At 31.3% G+C, this 20,622-nt stretch overlaps 1 protein-coding gene across 1 annotated transcript; it reads left to right on the top strand.

The window, feature by feature from the left end:
* Positions 1–15,019: 15,019 nt before the first annotated feature.
* LOC142628377 (GDSL esterase/lipase At5g42170-like) lies at positions 15,020–19,957 on the top strand. The gene is made up of 5 exons (XM_075802489.1): positions 15,020–15,269; positions 16,546–16,670; positions 17,317–17,547; positions 18,851–19,091; positions 19,779–19,957. The coding sequence occupies exons 1-5, from the start codon at positions 15,020–15,022 to the stop codon at positions 19,955–19,957; spliced, it is 1,026 nt and encodes a 341-aa protein (XP_075658604.1).
* The last annotated feature ends 665 nt before the right edge of the window (positions 19,958–20,622 follow it).

Below are 20,622 nucleotides of genomic sequence, written 5' to 3'. Positions count from 1 at the left end.
TATTGTATGGCTCTCAATACGTGACTAACCAAAAGATGCGCAGATCCCAGTACGCAACTTGATCACCAACTTAAGAAGGATGTTGGCTGCAAAGTCCTTAAGTTCATCACACGATGAAGATCATGAAGTTCCTTGGTCACAAAACCCTACGGTGTATAAACACAACAGCTTCTTCAAAAGAAAGAAGAACTAGGGCAAATTCTGTCTCTGGTCACAATTTGCATGAACAGGACATTGCTCAATACTCGTGCAACTTGTGTCACTTTGACAGCCCTCAAAATAATCCTTATATATGTTTGGAGTTGTGAGAAAAGAAAGCCTTAACACATACTCATGGATTGAATGAAAAAACGGCTCTTAAAAACTGAGTTTCATAAATCTTAATAGATAGCCATCTATCGAAATAACTGTCGAGCCACGGGTTTCAGCAGCTTTTAAACCTCGATAGGTACTAGCTGTCGAGATTTAAAATCTAGAACTTTCTTACTTGATTCTTGGACAGACTTGCATGGTTTTAACACTTGAACTTGAAACCTTGTTTCTTGAAGTATTAAACATATCCTAAATCTACCTAAATACAAGTAAAGTGCATTTTGTCAAAGGATTAGCCAATTACATAAAATGTTGACATATGTTCCTAACATGAATCACATATGTCCTAACAGATATGATTATTAGTGTTTTAACCTAGATCTAAATAATAAACCTAAGTATACACTAGATTAATTAATTAGGTTAAACAATCTAGTTTACAGGGATCTAAAACTTTACACAATCGTACTATAATCTGCTAAAAGCAGGAATAACCTCCCTTCAAAGCAAGCATTCCGATGCAAAGCTGGTCTTTTTCGACATCTTTACCCCTATAGATAATATCGTAGTAATCCTTAGCAGTTTGGTAAGTATAATTATTATCTCTTAAAAAATTTGGTAAATTTTTTTCCTTATGACTAATGAAGGCCCTAAGTAACTTTTTAGAAAATAAAAAACCTAGAACTACAAACTGTTATACATTTTTTTTGCTATAGGTGTAATATGGCAGAGTGTGAGTTATGAAAAAAAAAATGGTATGTTCATGTGGAGAGTAGTGACAAAAAATTGTGTAATAATTTGTGATCTTGTAACCACCTTTTTAATAAAGTATATGCCATGCACTTCATTAAAAATCTATTTTTCTAAGAAGTAACAAAGAGCACCAAGCACCTAACCTGCTAACCAAATCAAATATAAATTTGTGAGGCAATTGTATGCACTGGGGGCTCGGCGATTTCGTGTTCTTAATACTGTAGCACTTGGATGCGAGCCATCATGAAGAGTTGCAAGATCTTGTTCAATGACCACAAACGTAGGAGCACAAATGTACAATAATCTTCTAAAAGCAGGAATAGCCTCCCTTCAAAGCAAGCATTCTGATGCAAAGCTAGTCTTTTTCGACATCTTTGATTACTAGTAATCCTCAACAGTTTGGTAAGTGTTATAATTATTATAATAACTAGTCGCTAACTCATGCTATGCACAGGAGCCTACTTATTTGTGAGGTAGACTAAAATAATTTTATAAAATCTTAAATTGATCAAGAAACTACACCATTACATGATTTGCTCTTGTATGACTTAAATTTGTGTTACAATTTGATGAAGAAGTCATTGCTTGAACTTGTAATAGCTTACAAAAAAATTGTCAAACAATTTCAGATACTGAAAAGAAAAAAAAAACTTAAAAAATTAGATATTAAAACTTCTAAAAGACCAAAAACTAGTAAAGAATCAAATGATACACAATTTAGAAATTATTGAAACAAAACACTATATATATATGTGTGTGTGTGTGTGTGTGTGTGACTAAAAAATAGACAAATATAAGAAAAAATTGGGTTACATTCAAAAGAATAATCCATGGCTATAAGTATGCACCCTATCATAAAATATCATGTTAGTGAAGTAAAGAGATGATAATAATAATAATAATAATAATAATAATAATAATAATAATATCAACGTTTGAGTTTGAGTTTAAGTTAGACTTGTTAAAGAGATAGAGTTTCACTCCTCGTTAAGTTTGGATTAAACAAAAATAATTTTGTTTAAAAAAAATGATGAGTTTGAGTTTAAGTTGGACTTGTTAGAGAGATGGAGTTTCACTCCTTATTAAGTTTGGATTAAACAAAAATAATTTTGTTTAAAAAAAATGATGAGTTTGAGTTTAAGTTGAACTTATTAGAGAGATAAAATTTGGACTAAATACAAATAATTTTATTTAAATAAAAATAATAATTTTATTTAAATATTGTGCTGACTTGCACACTACAACAAAATATATTTTTAGTAACGAAAATTAGTGAGGAAATATTTTTCGTCGCTAAAAATACAGCTTTAGCAACGAAATATGAATTTCGTCGCTAATAATGAAAAAAAAAATTAAAACATTTAGTGATGAAAAATAATTTTCATCGCTATTGTGATCTAAAAAAGGGGCGCCGGCGGAGGGAAACTTTGGCGCAAGCTTAATTAATCTATAGCAATGAAATATTTTATCGCTAAAAGTTGAAATTTTTAGTGACAAAAGATTTTGCCACTGTAGGTATTGCTATGGATAGTATTAGTGACAAAAATCCTTTTGCCGCTATAAGGAAGAATTAGCGATGAAAAATAGTCATCACTAAAAATAATAATAGTTTTACACTTCATTGTTTTAGTGATGAAATCATATTTCGTGACTAAAAGTATGCTATAGCAACGAAATATGAATTTCGTCTCTAAAAATCTATACAAAATCTAGGTTCTTTAGTGACGAAATTGACCTTTGTCACTAAAAACTTAAAAGCCTAATACCTTTTACGACGAAGAGGAAGCAATAGCCACAGAAATATTGTGTCACTAAAGGCCTGATTATAAATAACCTTTTATATCACTTTCTCCTCATTTCATTTCACTCCCAAAAGTCTAAACACCCACACCATCTTCATCGTCACACAAGGCTCCAACCGTCTAAAGCCGATAAGCCAACCGATGCCGAAGCCAACCATCACCAATAAGCCACCGACGCCAAAGCCAAGCGTCGCCGATAAGCTCTATTCCGTCCAATATCTCCATTCCGTCTCCGATAAGCTCTATTCCATCGCTGGTAAGCTCCATTCTGTCGCCGATAAGCTCTATTCCTTCGCCGATATCTCCATTTCGTCGCCATCGATCTCGCCATCCTTTTTGCCGTCCATCTCGCCATCGATCTCACCGTCGATCTCGTTCAACGACTCTTCCTCTTCGTCGATCCTTCACCTCCAACCAGCGACCATTCGCATTCCCTACCGGTGACCCTTTGCATTCCCACTTCTCTGTAAGTTCTTCCCTTGTTCTTCAATATCGCATTCCTACTTACATCTTTGTCCTCTTTGTTTGTTTGATTTTCATTTTTTTTAACATATTTTAGATACCCACTTGTTATAATCTTCAACATCCTATTACGTTTGCTTGTATGTATGATCTTTTTTTTTATTTCACTTTGCCCGATTTTTTCAAGGTTTGCCTCTGTTGCTTTTTTTTTCCATTTTTTATTTTGATTTATTTATATTTTTTTGGTTTGTTTATTTTTCTCATTTTTATTTTGGTTTGTTTATATTTTTTTCTCCATTGTTCTGTGATAAAAGGAATTTGAAAAGTGAATTTAGTTATTAATTTATATATATATATATATATATGTAGTTTGTGAAATTGGGGAGGTGGGTTTGTTTGAAATCTGGGTTGGACTTGGCTACAGGGGTTGGATGTTGAAATTATAGTTGAAGAAGTTGAATGGTAATAAATTTGGTTTATCTAAGTTTAGTTCAACTGAGCATGTTGGTGTCATATTCTTGTAGGATGAGGAATTTGGATGACTGCTGTATTACATGTATAAGCTATGAGTTTGTGTAGTAATTTATGAGAGGATCATTTTCAATACTGAAGTACTTATAAATTTAACTTCTCTTTTGCAAGCTAAATACACATTGTTTGCAATAACTTTGGATTTTTTCTGAAAGTTGTAAGCTTAGCTTGACCAAAATAAGTAAATTTTAGTTAAAAACCTTATAAAACTCTATACTTGTGATGTTGGAAACTGGATTTGTGGTGGTATGTTGTGTTGGAGCAACCGGGTGGCTTGCATGGTATTATAAGGTAGTTTAAATACATATTGAGAGCGTTTTTCAATTCTTGCAAATGTAAATGAATATTATTGATTAGATGTGATGAATAGTATTTTATTTGATTTAAATACTTGTAAAACTCTATATTTGTGATGTTGGAAATTGGTCTTGTAATGGATTGTTGTGCTGGAGCAAGTGGGTAGCTTGCATGGTGTTATAAGGTGGTTTAAATAATATTGAGAATGTTTTTCAATTCTTGCTAATGTGAATGAGTATTGTTGATTAGATGTGATGAATAGTATTTTATTTGATTTAAATATTTGTAAAACTCTATACCTGTGATATTGGAATGTGATGGGGTAAGCAGGTGGGTTGCATGGTGTTATAAGGTGGTTTAAATAAGTATTGAGAGTGTTTTCAATTCTTGCAAATGTGAATGAGTATTGTTGATTAGATGTGATGAATAGTATTTTATTTAATTTAAATACTTGTAAAACTCTATACTTGTGATGTTGGAAATTAGTTTTGTGGTGGGTTGTTGTGTTGGACCAAGCGGGTGGCTTGCATGGTGTTATAAGGTGGTTTAAACTAACATTGAGAGTGTTTTTCATTTCTTGCAAATGTGAATGATTATGCTTGATTAGATGTGATGAATAATATTTTACTTGATGTCAATACTTGTAAGCATTATAGTTGTGATGTTTGTGATTGGTTTTGTGGTGGGTTGTTGTGTTGGAGCAAGCGGGTGGTTTGCATAGTGTTATAAGGTGGTTTAAATACATATTGTGAGTATTTTTCATTTCTTGTAAATGGGAATGAGTATTGTTGATTAGATGTGATGAATAATATTTTATTTGATTTAAACACTTGTAAAACTCTATCCTTGTGATATTGGAAATTGGATTTGTGGTAGGTTGTGTTGGAGCAAGCGGGTGGTTTACATGGTGTTATAAGGTAGTTTAAACTAATATTGGGAGTGTTTTTAATTTCTTGCAAATGTGAATGACTATGCTTGATTAGATGTGATGAATAGTATTTTACTTGATGTCAATACTTGCAAGCATTATAGTTGTAATGTTTGTGATTGGTTTTGTGGTGGGTTGGTTAGAGTAAGCTCGTGGCTTACATGGTGTTATAAGGTGGTTTAAATTCATATTGGGAGTGTATATTTGTGTGTGCAATGTATATTTGTTTAAGTATTAATATAAACTTGTGCATTCATGAATGAGATAGAACTTTATCTAAGTAGCTTATAAACTTAGATGCTAGAATACATTATACATGAGTTGTCCTTATTTTACTAAAGTAGCATTCATCTTGTAATTGTAGTCAAACATGGATAAAAGTTGGATGACAATGGGTAAGACACCCGATGGCAGATTAAGCCATCCATACAACGTGAAAAATTGGAAAAATGTTGATGTTGCTACTAGAGATGTGGTGCTTCAAAATATTCCGGTAAATTTACATTAATAACGTCTAACTCGTCTTTGTTGTCACTAAGCATATTAAATTCATATAATAATATTTTTATAATACATATACACTTCATTTTACAAGATCAGTTTGAGCTATAAGGAGATTTCAACTTGGTAACGAAAACATTAAATACAGACTTGGTTTTTGAGAAGAAGTCCAGTATTGTAAAAGGACTTAGCATGTGACCTTCCTCTTCTATAGTACCACCGCCTCATCTAATTCCTTGGTGGAATACATCCAACGGCTAGAAAATGAGATAATTGAGCTCAAAGAGGCAAGAGCTAGGGACCAAGAGGAGTGAGCTAAGCACCAAGAGGCACGAGCTAAGCAAGAAGAGATCCAAAAGAATATTCTTAACTTTTTGAGAAGTAAGGGTTATGATGACACTCTTACCTATGGGGGTGGTTCAACTTCAAGTTAAAACATTTTTTGGTTAGTACTTTATTTTAGCAATTGACCCACATTACATGGTGTGGCTACTCTTAATGCATTGTTAGAAATATTTCTTATAACATAGTTAATGTTTTTACTTTACGATTTTAATGTAGTATTTTTTTTATATTTGTACAGATTCCTTATTGGTGGCTTTTTGGAGATTTACTTTTGGCATTACTTGAAGACATATGAGGACATCTTCTGTTAGTTCTAATTATATTATGTTACACTTTTTGTATTGTTATAAAACATCTTGAGTTATTGTATATGTTGCAAACAATTATTGTATGAAAGGAGTTTGAATTAGATACTTGTTTTATTTTTTACTTGTGGAATGTATGGATCTTTTTTTATAAATATGTTGTTGAAATAAATGTATTATTCAAATGTAAGGTTTTAATAATATAATAACAGGTTACAGGTTAATATCAAAGCCATGAAAAAAGTAAGAAAAGAAAATAAGTTTTAGCGACGAATTTTTTCGTCACAAATATAGCAACAAAAAATTGTTTTTAGTGAAGAAATATTTCGTCATTAAATGTAGCAAAATTTTGTAAGAAATGGTTTTAGTGACAAAAATTTTCATCGCTATATGTGCTTGGATTTTCTAAAAAATAGTTTTAGTGACGTACTTTTTCATCACTATATGAACCTGAAAATAGTTTTAGTGACGAAATTACTCGTCACCAAATATGATTTAATAAACTAAAGTGTTTTTAGTGATGAAATATTTTCGTCACTAAATGGTGTTTTTAGCGAGGAAAACATTTAGAGACGAAACGGTTTCGTCGCTAAAAGTTTTTTTTAAAAATCAAATTGGACTTTTAGTGACGAAAGTTTTCGTCATCAAGACTTTTAGTGACGAGGTTTCAGCGACAAAATGAGTTTCATCGCTAAAAGTTCGATTTCGTCACTAAAGGTCCTTAGCGATGAAAAACTGGACTTTTAGTGATGAATTTTTTTGTCACTAAAAGTACATTTTGTTAAGTTCGTGATGCCACCGTAGACTGGCGCCAGAGGAACTCTTCATCATTTGACGGGACACAACCTAGATCGCTAACATTGCCTTGCCAAGTTAGGTTTAGGGTTTTGAAATAGGAAGAGAAAAGTTCTAACATGAGTCTCTTTCTTATATTGGGGTTTGCATTACTTTATAGTATTCATGATTAACCTCGCAAATTTGGAGATAAATAAATTATCAATGTTTGAGTTTGAGTTTAAGTTGAACTTGTTAGAGAGGTAGAGTTTCACTCCTTGTTATGTTTGGATTAAACAAAAATAATTTTGTTTTAAAAAAATGATAATGATGAGTTTGAGTTTGAGTTTAAGTTGGACTTGTTAGAAAGATAGAGTTTCACTTCTTGTTAAGTTTAGACTAAACAAAAATAATTTTATTTAAATATTGTGTTGACATGGAAAATTGTAAGAGCTTTAAAGGCTTCGATTATATGTGTATATATATATATATAAAATAATAATAATAATAATTTTATTATTATTATTATTATTATTATTATTATTATTATTATCTCTTAAAAAATTTGGTAGTCATTTACTTAAACTTAAAGCTTTTGTCTTGCTATCATCCAAGGCCAATTAGCCTATATGGAAAATACTAGAACTACAACCAAATTTTAATGGGAAATGTTGAAGGTAGTACAAATTTAGATCACCCTTCATCCCTTGTTGGAACTATTGAATAATTGAAGATGAACAAATGAAAGAAAGAAAGAAAGAAAAATCGCAAAAAAGGCTTATAAATCAACATGGCAATGTATCCAATTAATGTCACTTCAATAATGCAATAAAATATTGATATTAAGGATAATACAAATTTTATTATATTAACCTCAGAGCATCCACATCGGTGGAGCCATAATTTTAGCTATTTAGCTCTACCAAAAGCTATTTTATCTATTTTACCTTCTCACTTTACAGTCCACCCAACATCAGAGATTTTATTTTAGCTTTCAATACAGTAACATAATATAAACAGCACAATAAAATAATATATCTACTACAATAAAATAATATATCCATTACAATAAACAACAATCACAACTACCGTAACTGCCGCCGCCGCCATATGATAGCAAATAATTGTCTAGTGTAACAATAATTTTTTTTTTAACCCCAAATTATATATATAATCTTTTTTACTAAAACAATTTCTAAATTGTCATGATAACAAATAATCATCTAGTGTAACAATAATATTTTTTTAACCCCAAATTATTGTAATAATTTGTTGTACGTTTTAACTCAATTGTAATTTTTATTTAGTAAATTTCCTTACATGATGGACACGTATCCCACTAACTTCCTTTTTTATTTTTATTTTTCCTTCACTTTTTCCTCCGCCACCCACGTTTTTTCCTCATTTTCATCAAATATCTTTTCTTTTCCTCCAGTCACTGTCTTGTCTCTTCTTCAACTCTTCTTCTTCACCTAAACTAAAAGATAGTTCTTCTTCTTCACCCAAAAGGCAAGAAGAAAGAGATATATTGCGCAAAAAATGAGAGAAGAAGAAGCCACAACAAAAGAGGCTCGCGGTAGAATAAGAAGAAGCTCGCAGCAACAGTGGGTTTATCAGTTTATGTTGGAATTGAAAATTGCACATTTGACTTAGAATTTTGTCATTTGTTTGGTTGGTTAGAATATGGCAAAAAGGAAAAGAAAGAAAAATCTAAGGAAGAGAAGAGAAAAATTTGAGAGAGAAGAGAGACTGAGAGCTGCAACGGTAATAAAAGAGAAAAAGGAAAAGAAATTGTTTAAATATTCTTCATCAATGTGAACGCATAAATAAAATACCACTTTTTTTTTACCCTTGAGCTACAGTGTATAGCCAAAGATGGTTGTGCACTGTAGTTGTAAAGCTAAAATACATACATTTAGCTCCACCAATGTGCTCCCATTTTTGTAGTTGGTGGTGCTAAAAATAGCAATTTAGCTTTATAACATCACAAATACTAATGCTCTAATGGATAGGCTACTATTCTTGTAAAGGTTATTTAGATATTTATTTGTTAGTTATTAAAGTGGCAATAATATCATATTTTTTGTCGCATTAATTTGTAAGTCTTTTTGTGGTAAAATTTATAATAGTTTAGAATTTTCATATAATAAAATTACTTTTTCTTATTTTTGTAATTGATGAGACGTGTCTATAAAGTTTACACATATACATGTGTGTGTGTATGTGTATAGTATCCTACTGTTTTGTTCTCAAAAGTTAAAACATCAATTTTTAAAGTTTACGTAACATGATACATTATAATTGAACTTTATAGCGTCAATTTGGTGATACATTTCTAATTTGTGACTATTCTTACAATTTCAGGCTTTCAAAATGCAAATTTGGGGAGCTGCGGCGGCGTTGTTTCATGTCTTCCATTTACTACACTTGTTTGTCCAGATGCTTCTACCTATGTCTTTTGGGACTCTCTCCACCCCACTGAAAGAACTTACAGAATAGTTGTCTCTGATGTACTCAAAAAAACTCTTTCTGGTTTCTCCTAAATCAATACTTGTTTTCTGGTGTTCATTGCAGCAACTCTCTCACTTGGTGTTTACAATAGTTGCGAGCATAATAAGGGAGAGATTTTAAGAAGGGAACTTTAGAGTGGGAAGCTTTGTTCTGTTAGCAGTGGTTGTTATTAGGAGTGGTTGCTTAAGTAGAAAGAAGTCGTAAACTGGTAAGGTACCAATGGGTATGTAGTAGTCTTTGTTGTTTTAGTAGGGAAGTTGTTTTATGGTTTTGTGATGAATAAATTTTATAGCGACTCGTTTGAATAAAGCATCTGAAAATAATTATCCAGTTATCTAGTGGAGGTTGGAGATTATCTCAATTCTATCTTATTTTCATCAATTTTGGTCAATACAAGAAAGAATTGGGTAAAACTTGAGTTCAACGTCTAATTTTGCTAAACTTATTGAGATAGTGACACTTGTCTATTTTTAGTCACATATCATCATCTTAACGGGTCTTATGCACCGCTTCCAAGTCAAGTTCAAACGAATCATATTTTCTACGTAACATCGTTGTTCTTAAATTATACAGTCTAATGCAGTCTTTTTTTTTTTCCAATACTCCAGAAGTTTTTTTGAGGTCCAGGCCTTCACCTGAGGAGAGTGAAATAAAATACAAGAGCCCGCTTCCTAGTTTTTGACTCTGCTTAGTGCAGTCACATGACTACCACTTCTGAGTACCTCACAGTTACACACACTCCCATTATCTTGCTTGTTACATTCCAAGATAAAGTTACGGTATTTACAAAATTGTATTGAGGTAACAAGAACAATTGGGGACATAATTTATCATGGGTTAGTCGTTCGTGGTTGGTGTCAACATTTCGAGTGACTCTCAATCGCATTGGGTTTGAAAACTTCTTAATCGTTGTTGATTGATAAGATGTGGGTTAGTGACTGGTATAGTTATGTTAGCAAGCAGATGATTTTGCAGCCTTGGAGTAAAAATTTCTTCACTTTTGTAATTAAAAAAAAAAAAAAAAAAAAAGGTTTTTGGCTCTGGTTTGTTGGCGCTACTTGAGCTCCTATGGTACGGAAAAATAGAGGGAATGAAAAATCCCCAAAAATATAGAATATAGAATAGTGAAGAAGTAGTTTATGGTAAGGCAATGAAAGTAAGATTCTCAAAAATATTTGAAGGCACTAATACATTTAATAATATCCCCAAAAATGTTAGCTTAGTATAATTTATATTGCTTTAATATTAAGGCCTCGTTTGGGGGAGAGAATAAAAAGGAATAAAAAGAATAAATTTAAAATATTATTCCCTTCCTTTGTTTGGAGTTTTAATAGAGGGAATGAAAAATCCATTCTCTTGTTTGGGAGTTTAAGTGGGAGGGGATAGAATAGATAGGAGAGAACACTCATTCCTCTCTATTCCCTTAAAACCTCAAATTTTCATTCCCTCCCCCCCCCCCCTCGCACGGAAATTAGGAGAATGAGAGAAAATAGAATTAGATTTAATGAAGTTTTTACTAAGACTCTCAAAATGCCCCTATATATTGAACCATTTATTTTAAAATAGGAGGTCTAATAGTAATATTATCATAAAATAATTTCATTCCATTCCCTCCAAGTTACTCACAAACAAGATTACTTACATTCCATTTATTTTCATTCATTTCCATTCCTTTTTTTTAAAACATCCAATCAATGCTAATTAATTCCATTCTATTCTATTCTTTTTCCTTACTTAAATACATTACATTTCATTCTATTTCATTCATTTCCATTTCCTTATGATCATTCCATTCCATTCTCCTACGAACTCCCAAACAAAGCCTAAGAAATTAAGGTAGTCCTAGGGTATTACTCTCCAACTTTCCGTTCAGTAAACTTAATGGATTATTTTGTTTTAATAGATTATTAATGTACATTATCTTTTTTATTTGTGATAACGTAGAAAAACTTAACTCAAATTAGTTGCACGTCGTAAAGTATATAGTACAATAATTAGTCAAATTTATTTGGGCAATTACCCATACCGGCTTACTCGCTAGAACCACTACTAACGAGCTAAACAATTTATCCTCATACCCGAGAAGCTAATGCACTTATTTCATTATAAGGAACTAGCAGATCAATTAATGTCATGTGAATGTACTAAAAGCCTTTTTTTTTTATAGAAAATTTCAACTTATAGCGTCCGCTCATAATGTTAGCTCTTTATTATCTAACCAAGGCACCAATTAGTTTTTGGTATAGGCGGGGATTGAACTCCAAATCTCTCATTCAACTATCAAAGACTTTATCACTTGATCTTACTATAACTCACAACTCAAAGCTTAATATATAAAAGTTGGATTCTCACAATTAGGGGATGCATTCCATGGTGACATGTGTCACTTTGTCAAAGCATATGGCAATTACATTTGTCAAAATTCTTACAATCCATTTTATTGTGAGAAAGACAATAATAAAGATACTGAATTTTGTTTCTAAACAAAAAAGACACTTAATATCTGCTCATAAACGTCTAACTATATCTAATCAAATTAAATATCTCACAATTTGGAAAGATGTTCAAAAATAATTTTTTGTTATTGTTTTTTACTTTTTCATCACATCTAATATAATTTAATTTTCTTCTTCTTCTTCTTCTTCTTTAGAAACAACATCTAATTATATCTAAGAAAAAAAATAAAGACACTTAATTTCTTCTCATAAACATTTAATTATATTTAGTCTAATTAAATCTATCATAATTTGAAACAAAATACAAAAGTATTTTTTATGTTACTTTATTTTTTTCATCACATAATTTTAAAACTAGACATACGTAGCAATAAAATATATGACATTTTTCTAGGCCAAAATGGGCAAATGCCCATTTCACACAAAAAATAATAGCATTCTGCCCCTTTTTTCCAAACTAATTAAGGAAATGTCTCTCTTTTGTAATTCGATTTTCTCAAAATCAAGTTTCAATTTAAAACTCAATTTTTGGACAATTGAGTTATAGCAAACTGAAAATTTATAAAAAAAATTCTGGAAGTCGAGCTCCATGAACTCGAGTTCCATGCAATTTTTTAAAGCCCTATAGTGGCGTTTTAAAACATGTTAGTTTTTTTCTTGAGTCTGATCACTCCATAAGGAGCCCTATAGTGGTGTTTTAAAGTCATATAGTGGCGTTTTAAAGCATGCAAGTTTTTTTCTTAAGTCTAATCGCTCCATAGGGAGCCCTATAGTGGCGTTTTAAAGCCCTATAATGGCATTTTAACATGCAAGTTTTTTTCTTAAGTCTGATCATTCCACAAGGAGCCCTATAGTGGCATTTTAAAATACCTATAATGGTGTTTTTTATGGAAGTTGAGCTCCACGAACTCGAGTTTCATACTTTTTTTTTTTTTTTACCTATAGCTGCGTTTCATGGAGGCCTATAGTGGCGTTTTTAATACCTATAGTGGCGTTTTTTATGGAACTCGAGCTCTGTGAACTTGAGTTCCATGCAATTTTTTTTTTTTTTTTTTAGTTTGATGGGCCCATACTCAATTTTCTACAAATCGAGTTTTATATTGAAACTCGATTTTGAAAAAATCGAGTTACAAAAGAGGGGATATTTCCCTAATTAGTTTGGGAAAAGAGGCAGAATGCTGCTTTTTTGTGTGAAATGGGCATGTGCCCATTTTGGCCCATTTTTCTAACATTTAGATATTGAGTTTTTACCTTAAGTTTTAAATCATATCACATATATATATATATATATATATATATGAAAAAATGTTTTTTTTTTTTGTGCTTCATTAGATAATAGAGAAACTAGATACAAAATAAAATATTACATATCTAATAAATTAAGGTTAATTGTGGCTGCCAAAAACAAATTTCCTAGCTCTGTCACTAATTACACTAAATGTAACTTAAATTTAACTCTAATAATATACATATTAGACATAAGATAATATCGTCCTTGTATATTTACAATTTTTTTGCACAGGTATATATAAAAATATTTAGTTATATTAAATTAAATTATTTTATATTCATTTAATTATATTAAATTAATAAAATTGAAATAAATATTAGATTCATGTCAAATAAAAAATAATTATATTAATATATATTGATGAGTACATTCACATGACATTGATCTAGTTCAATATAATAGATAGTGCACATTAATAATCTATTAACCCGAAGTAATCCATTATGAAGTTTCTATTTTTTTTTTTTTTTTTTGGTGGTTTCCACACGGAAAGTTGGAGGAAAAAAATACCCACAATGAACATTAATATTAAAAAAAACTACTTATTTAGTTACATTAAATTAATAACATCCCCTCAAAAAAAATATTTTGATGACATAAAAAATATTAATTAGAATCAAATCTAAAAGTAAATAATTATTTTAAGTTATGACTCTTATCTTATGAGTACCTTCACATGACATGAATCTAGTTCCTTATAACAGATCGTGCAAATTAATAGTCTATTGACACACATTAATAATCCATTGTGAAGTTTCTAAACGTAAAGTTATAGAGATAGTATCCCAGGATAAGGACTGCCTTAAAGATATATCTTACTAAGCTAAGGGCATATTTGGTACACTGAATATGAATTACAACAGGAATGGTAATTTTTATTACTAAGAATAAAATGTGTTGTAATGGAATAACTAAACCAATTCATTAGTTTGGTTGTGAAATCTAAGTTGTAGCATTATAATAAAAATTAAAATCTATTTTAGGAAATATCTCACTCATACAATTAATTCCCTAGAAATTAATATACTTTAAATTTGAGAGGGATGAGTTATTTTTTATGTTTTTTATTTCCATAATTGTTAAGTGAATATGGAAAGTTTGTTTATTTGGAAATATATTAATGTTAGAAATTATTACACCTACTAAAGAATAGCTATTACAACCCTTTTGGAGAGGAATACTTATTTTTCATTTTAATAAATAGCTATTTATAAGGAATGACACATTCCTTTAATAAAAACATAACCAAACTATCAAAGAGTAATTCTTAGGTAGTCCCGGAGCACGGAGAATGGTACTCCCTCCTCTCACATTCATGGTAAGGTCCGCTCATTAAATTTATGGTGGAGTCTACCATGAATGTGAGAGGAGGGAGCACCATTTAACCATACTCCGGGACTACTTAAGAATTTTTCACTATCGAATAGCTAAACTATAAGAATAATTATTATATTACAGTGCCTATTACAATCTATCAAACATGCCCTAACATTTTTGGGGAATATTTAATTAATTTAATGCATTAATGCTTTTAAAGAAATTATCTAATACGATTGACCACCATTAATTGATAGAAGTTCAAATCAGATTTTAATGTAAAATCTCTTTCATTCTTGTAATTACCTTTAACATCTTCTTTACTATTCTATCTATGAGAGTATAAATACACATAGTTCATACTTCATTTAGGCCATGAGAAACTAAAGCATTCATCACTACAAAAACTAAGTGCTCAGACTTTGTAAATTAAAATGGCTTCTACATCTTTATTTATACTTTTCATTCTTCAAGCTTGTGCTTGTCTATTTTTCTACACCATAGGAGCTCAAGCAAATATAACATTTTCAGCGATTTTCTCGTTTGGAGATTCAATCCTTGATACAGGCATGAATAACAATTTGCTTTCAGGTAGGTGTAATTACCCTCCATATGGAAGAGACTTTCCAGGAAAAGTTGCAACAGGAAGATTTTGCAATGGGAAAAACCCGATAGACTTGATAGGTATAATATCATAAACTTTTTTCCTTACCAAACAACATTTCCTCTCTCTTTCTCTCTCTCTCTCTCTCTCTCTCTCTCTCTCTCTCTCTCTCAAGTGATGAGTTATATATTGATCCTAGTTAATTAATTTAATTACCCAAGTTGATTAATTAGATCAAATTACATGTAAAATTGTGGAGGCACAAAGCAAAAAAACCACTAAGTGATTAATTAATTCAATTACCCAAGTTGATAAATTGACACAATTATTTGTTAACTAATAGGGAAAACCTCTCACAAGGCAATAACCTCACCGGATAATTTTTAGGTCACCATTAACAAGATACACTAATCAAAATCAAGATATTACAAGTGCAAGGAATCTTACTCCAAACTTGGCCTATCCCAAAGTATTAAGCTACAATTCAATCCTTACGCCAATCCCTAATTGGTCTTGATTTTGTAGAGACTTCTTCCTTTTGCATGGATGTCGGTACGTGTTTACCTCCTAGCAGCATAAAGCTTGTTGTTGGATGCAAAATTCTTCAATACACTGGTAGAGAATGAAGTACTTGGTCACAAAATCCTAAGGTGCATAAGAATGCAATAGCTTCATAATAAGTGTATAGATTCTCTAATTGAGTCTTTGTGTATGATGACAACTTTAAAATAAGCCTTTTATATTTTCTAGAAGTTTAGTGAAAGAAACCCTAAAAGTCCAAGTCATCATAGGCCAAAAAACAGATTTGGAATTTCTAAATCTGTGAAGCCTGATAGATTGAGTAGTGTCAAGAGGTGTCGAGATTTATTAAATCTCGATAGATCAAATTTGTGTTGAGCTTGTATCAAGGTCCATTATTTTCAACTTTTCTAACTTATTTCTTTGTGCAATCTTATGTCTTCAATAATACCACTTATTTTCTTTAAGAGACATACTTTATGATATTCTAGAATTCACTTAGAACTACCCAAATACAAGTAAAATGCACTTTTTTCAAAACATATGCCAACTATATAAAAATATAACCCTAACATCATGCATGATGCATGTTTTATATACTATGTATATAAAGTTTCTGGTTCTGCTTTTGAGTTCTAGTGTCCAAAAAATTCTAGGTATAGTTTATGTAGATTTTTGTTATTTTAGTTGAAAGAGCCTTTCAAAAACATATCTAAATTACAATAATTTTTAAACTATAGGGATGAAAGTAATGTACTCAAAACTTTAAGGTTTAATTTGAAAATATGACCAAATTGTTGTGGTTATTCATCCATTTTATACTCCTTTCAACGGAAGCATTGGGAATTAAAGATACTGTGTCAGCGTATCTTAAACCAGATCTTCAAAGTAAAGATCTCTTAACCGGTGTAGGCTTTGCTTCCGGTGGCTCAGGAATTGACCCGTTAACATCTAGTACACTGGTAACTATCTTATATCTTTATTAACAAGCTTTCAATTGTTACATTTGACCGCATTAAGGTTTGGACTAAAATCAAATAGTTTGGATTTTGTCAAAAGTACTTCTATCGATTTCATTATAATTTAAACTTTAGGGATCAAAATGTAACAATTAAAATAATCATGGTACGAAATTGTTATTGGATGGAATCCCAAGGAGGTAATATGTTCAATCAAAACAAGCAAAATAGATTTTGAACATAACCCTAATAATTTTATTTTAGTCCAAAATTAGGCGGTGAAATATAAAATTTGAAAGTCTTTAAACTAAATTGTTACCTAGCAGAACCACATGACAAGGGATATGATGCCCCCCTCCTCCCTCTCTTTTTTGTTTTTTTTTTTTTGGATAGGATCCTCCCTCTCTTTTATTCATATTGTATAGAAATTACGACATTTGTTGGTTTTCAATTAATCTAGAGGATGGTATTTCAACTTCTGCCCCTCCATGTTTTAGGTGATGGAATCCAATACCCAAAACACGAGACAACAACAAATCCGATTAGAAGAGCCGAATTAATATTTTCCTAAATCTAATAATTACACATAATTTACTGTGCTTTTAAAATTCTAGGCTTTCTTGCAATTTAATTGTTTTGTTGGAATCAGGGAGTTGTGGCAATGTCCCAACAGTTACAATACTTCAAGGATTACATAGCGAAGCTAACAGGGGTTGCTGGTGAAGAGAAAGCAAAAGCCATCATAGCCAACAGCCTTGTTCTAATGTCAGCAGGAAACAATGACATAGGAGTATCATACACAGGTGGTGCGAGGAAATTACAGTATACTTTTCCTGCATATTGTGCTCAATTGGTTACCTGGTCTACCACTTTTTTGGAGGTAATTTTCTTTCGTTATGACATATGAAGGCCCTAAGTAACTTTTTAGACACACCCAAAAAAAAAAAAAAAACCCTAAAACCTCAAACTATTATACAATTTTTTTGCTACAAGCGTAATATGGTAGAGTGCCAGTGATGAAAAAAAAATGGTATGTTCATGCAGAGAGTTGTAACAAAAAATTGTGTAATAATTTGTGACAAAAAAGTGAAATTCATACTGTACCAGCCGGTACAGTCGAAAAAATTTGTATCGGTCACCAAACTGGTACCGAAAACGTCTTAAAATGTACTAGTTTAAATACCGGATGTTTCAGTTGATACCGGATGTTTTCGTCTGTACCGGCAATTTCGAACGGTTTTTGTGCTTCCAGCCGGTATAAGAAATGTTCTTCAAACCTAGTCGCAAGCGTCTTCAACTTCTTCTTTGTCACTGTATTATTTTTCTCCTCTCCTTTTCGTCGGCGTCAACAACTCTTTGCAACTGTGTCTTCGTCGTTTCTTTTTTTAGCTTCTCTCTACCCCTACTATTTTATTTCATTGCCTAGTTGTACCCCATGTTTCAAAAAGTAAGTGAAAGTCTACTGTCTACCCACTAAAATGTTGTGGACAAATCATTGAATTTACGTGGTTTGTCAACCTTCCAGGTGACAGTTAAATAAGAGTTTTAACACTTAGCTAGGGCTGAACATATTAATTTGGGATGGACTTCTCATCAAAAATAAATTCGGGATGGACTTAATTATAATTTTCAATATTTTTAATAGATTATATAAAATATTTATTAATTTAATAATAAAATAGTAGTAAATTCAAAACGATACACCAATATTTACTGGTACTGAAATATACCCTTTTTTTGTCAAACCAAATCGGCTTCCGATACGAAATTGACTCCCTTGATCGACATTCTCCATTTTCTATTTTAGTTAACAAAACAAGCATAGCACAAGTACATATACTTAGCTATGAACCATTTAACCAATAATAATTCTTGTAGTTTTCTTTCTAATTCCTTATTTTCTTTGGAGAATGATGTTGTGTTATGAGAATCATATTCCCTTGAGCTTGCAACATCACATTCACTATTGCTAGGTGCCACATTGTTGTTTGAATCATCCGTACCAATATATGTTTGTTTGCATGTATGTATATAAAACAAGGACAAGAATTTGTGATCTTCTAATTACCTTTTTAACAAAGTATATGCCATGCACTTCATTAAAAATCAATTTTGTTAAGAATTAACAAAGAGCACAAAGCACCTTATAACCCGCTAACCGTATCAAATATAAATTTGTGAAGCAATTGTATGCACTGGGGGCTCGGCGATTGGGTGTTCTTAGTACTGTAGCACTTGGATGCGAGCCATCAGGAAGAGTTCCAGGATCTTGTTCAATTACCGCAAACGTTGGAGCACAAACGTACAATAATCTGCTAAAAGCAGGAATAGCCTCCCTTCAAAGCAAGCATTCCGATGCAAAGCTGGTCTTTTTCGACATCTTTGCCCCTCTAGATAACATCGCTAGTAATCCTCAGCAGTTTGGTAAGTATTATTATTATTATTATTATTATCTCTTAAAAAATTTGGTGATCATTTACTTAAACTTAAAGCTTTTGTTTTGCTATCATCCAAGGCCAATTAGCCTATATGGAAAATACTAGAGCTACAACCAGATTTTAATGGGAAATGTTGAAGGTAGTACAAATTTAGATCACCCTTCATCCCTTGTTGGAACAATTGAATAATTGAAGGTGAAAAAAAAAACACGCAAAAAAGGCTTATAAACCTACGTGGCAATGTATCCAATTGATGTCACTTCAATAACATGATAAAATATTGATATTAAGGATAATACAAATTTTACTATATAAACCTTACTATAATGGATAGGCTACTCCTAAAGGTTATTTAGATATCTATTTATTAGTTATTAAAGTGGCAACAATATCATATTTTTTGTAGCATTAATTTGTAAGTCTTTTTGAAGTAAAATTTTAAATAGCTTAGAATTTTCATATAATATAATTACTTTTCTTGTTTTTGTAATTGATGAGACGTGTCTATAAAGTTTACGCATATACACGTGTGTGTATGTGTGTGTGTGTGTGTGTGTGTAGTATCCTACTATTTTGTTATCAAAAGTTAAAACATCAATTTTTAAAGTTTATGTAATATGACACATTATAATTGAACTTTATTTCTAATTTGTGACTATTCTTACAATTTCAGGCTTTCAAAACGCAAATTTGGGGTGCTGCGGCGGCGTTGGCTCATGTCTTCCATTTACTACACTCGTTTGTCCAAATGCTTCTACCTATGTCTTTTGGGACTCTCTCCACCCCACTGAAAAAACTTACAGAATAGTTGTCTCTGATGTACTCAACAAAACCCTTTCTAGTTTCTCTTGAAGCAATACTTGTTTTCTGGTGTTCGTTGCAGCAACTCTCTTGCTTGGTGTTTACAATAGTTGCAAGCATAATAAGGGAGAGAAAAACACGTAGATGTTGATGATCAAAGGTGGATATTACTCGTAACTTTCTTCATTGACGTACCATGTGGTTTAGAGAAAAACACGTTATATTAATTTTTTTAGAATTTGTTATAAAAATATTGTAAAAATATTGTGGACATATCATTTCTTTAATTTTCTTTCAACAAGTATTCTAATACATATAACAATTCTCCCACTATTGTAGTGCCTAAAAAAATGGAACAACATAGGTATGAGATAATCAATTTCTATCAATGTTGGTAAAGGAAGTAAGTAGTCAAATTTGATTAAATTTATAAGCATAATTATGTCAACATAATCCGTGTATTCTTAAACTCTCTTTTTCGGCTTGCCTCAATATGTTACTTATTATAGTCTGTTAAATTATGTCAGCATAATTTGTATATTTTGAGGTTGAGCAATCTGACCAGGATGTCCCAAGCTAGCTTTTGCATTGGGTACGTTACATGATGAGACATATAGTATGTTATATAAATGCATATAATAAAATAAATATTATATATGGGATAATATTTTCACTGTATATTTACAGCTCTTTTTTTGTATGAGGAAGTATATCTA

This window comes from Castanea sativa, chromosome 3, assembly GCF_040712315.1.
Source record: "Castanea sativa cultivar Marrone di Chiusa Pesio chromosome 3, ASM4071231v1".
Lineage (NCBI taxonomy): Eukaryota > Viridiplantae > Streptophyta > Magnoliopsida > Fagales > Fagaceae > Castanea > Castanea sativa.
This window is presented reverse-complemented; position numbering and strand designations above follow the sequence as displayed.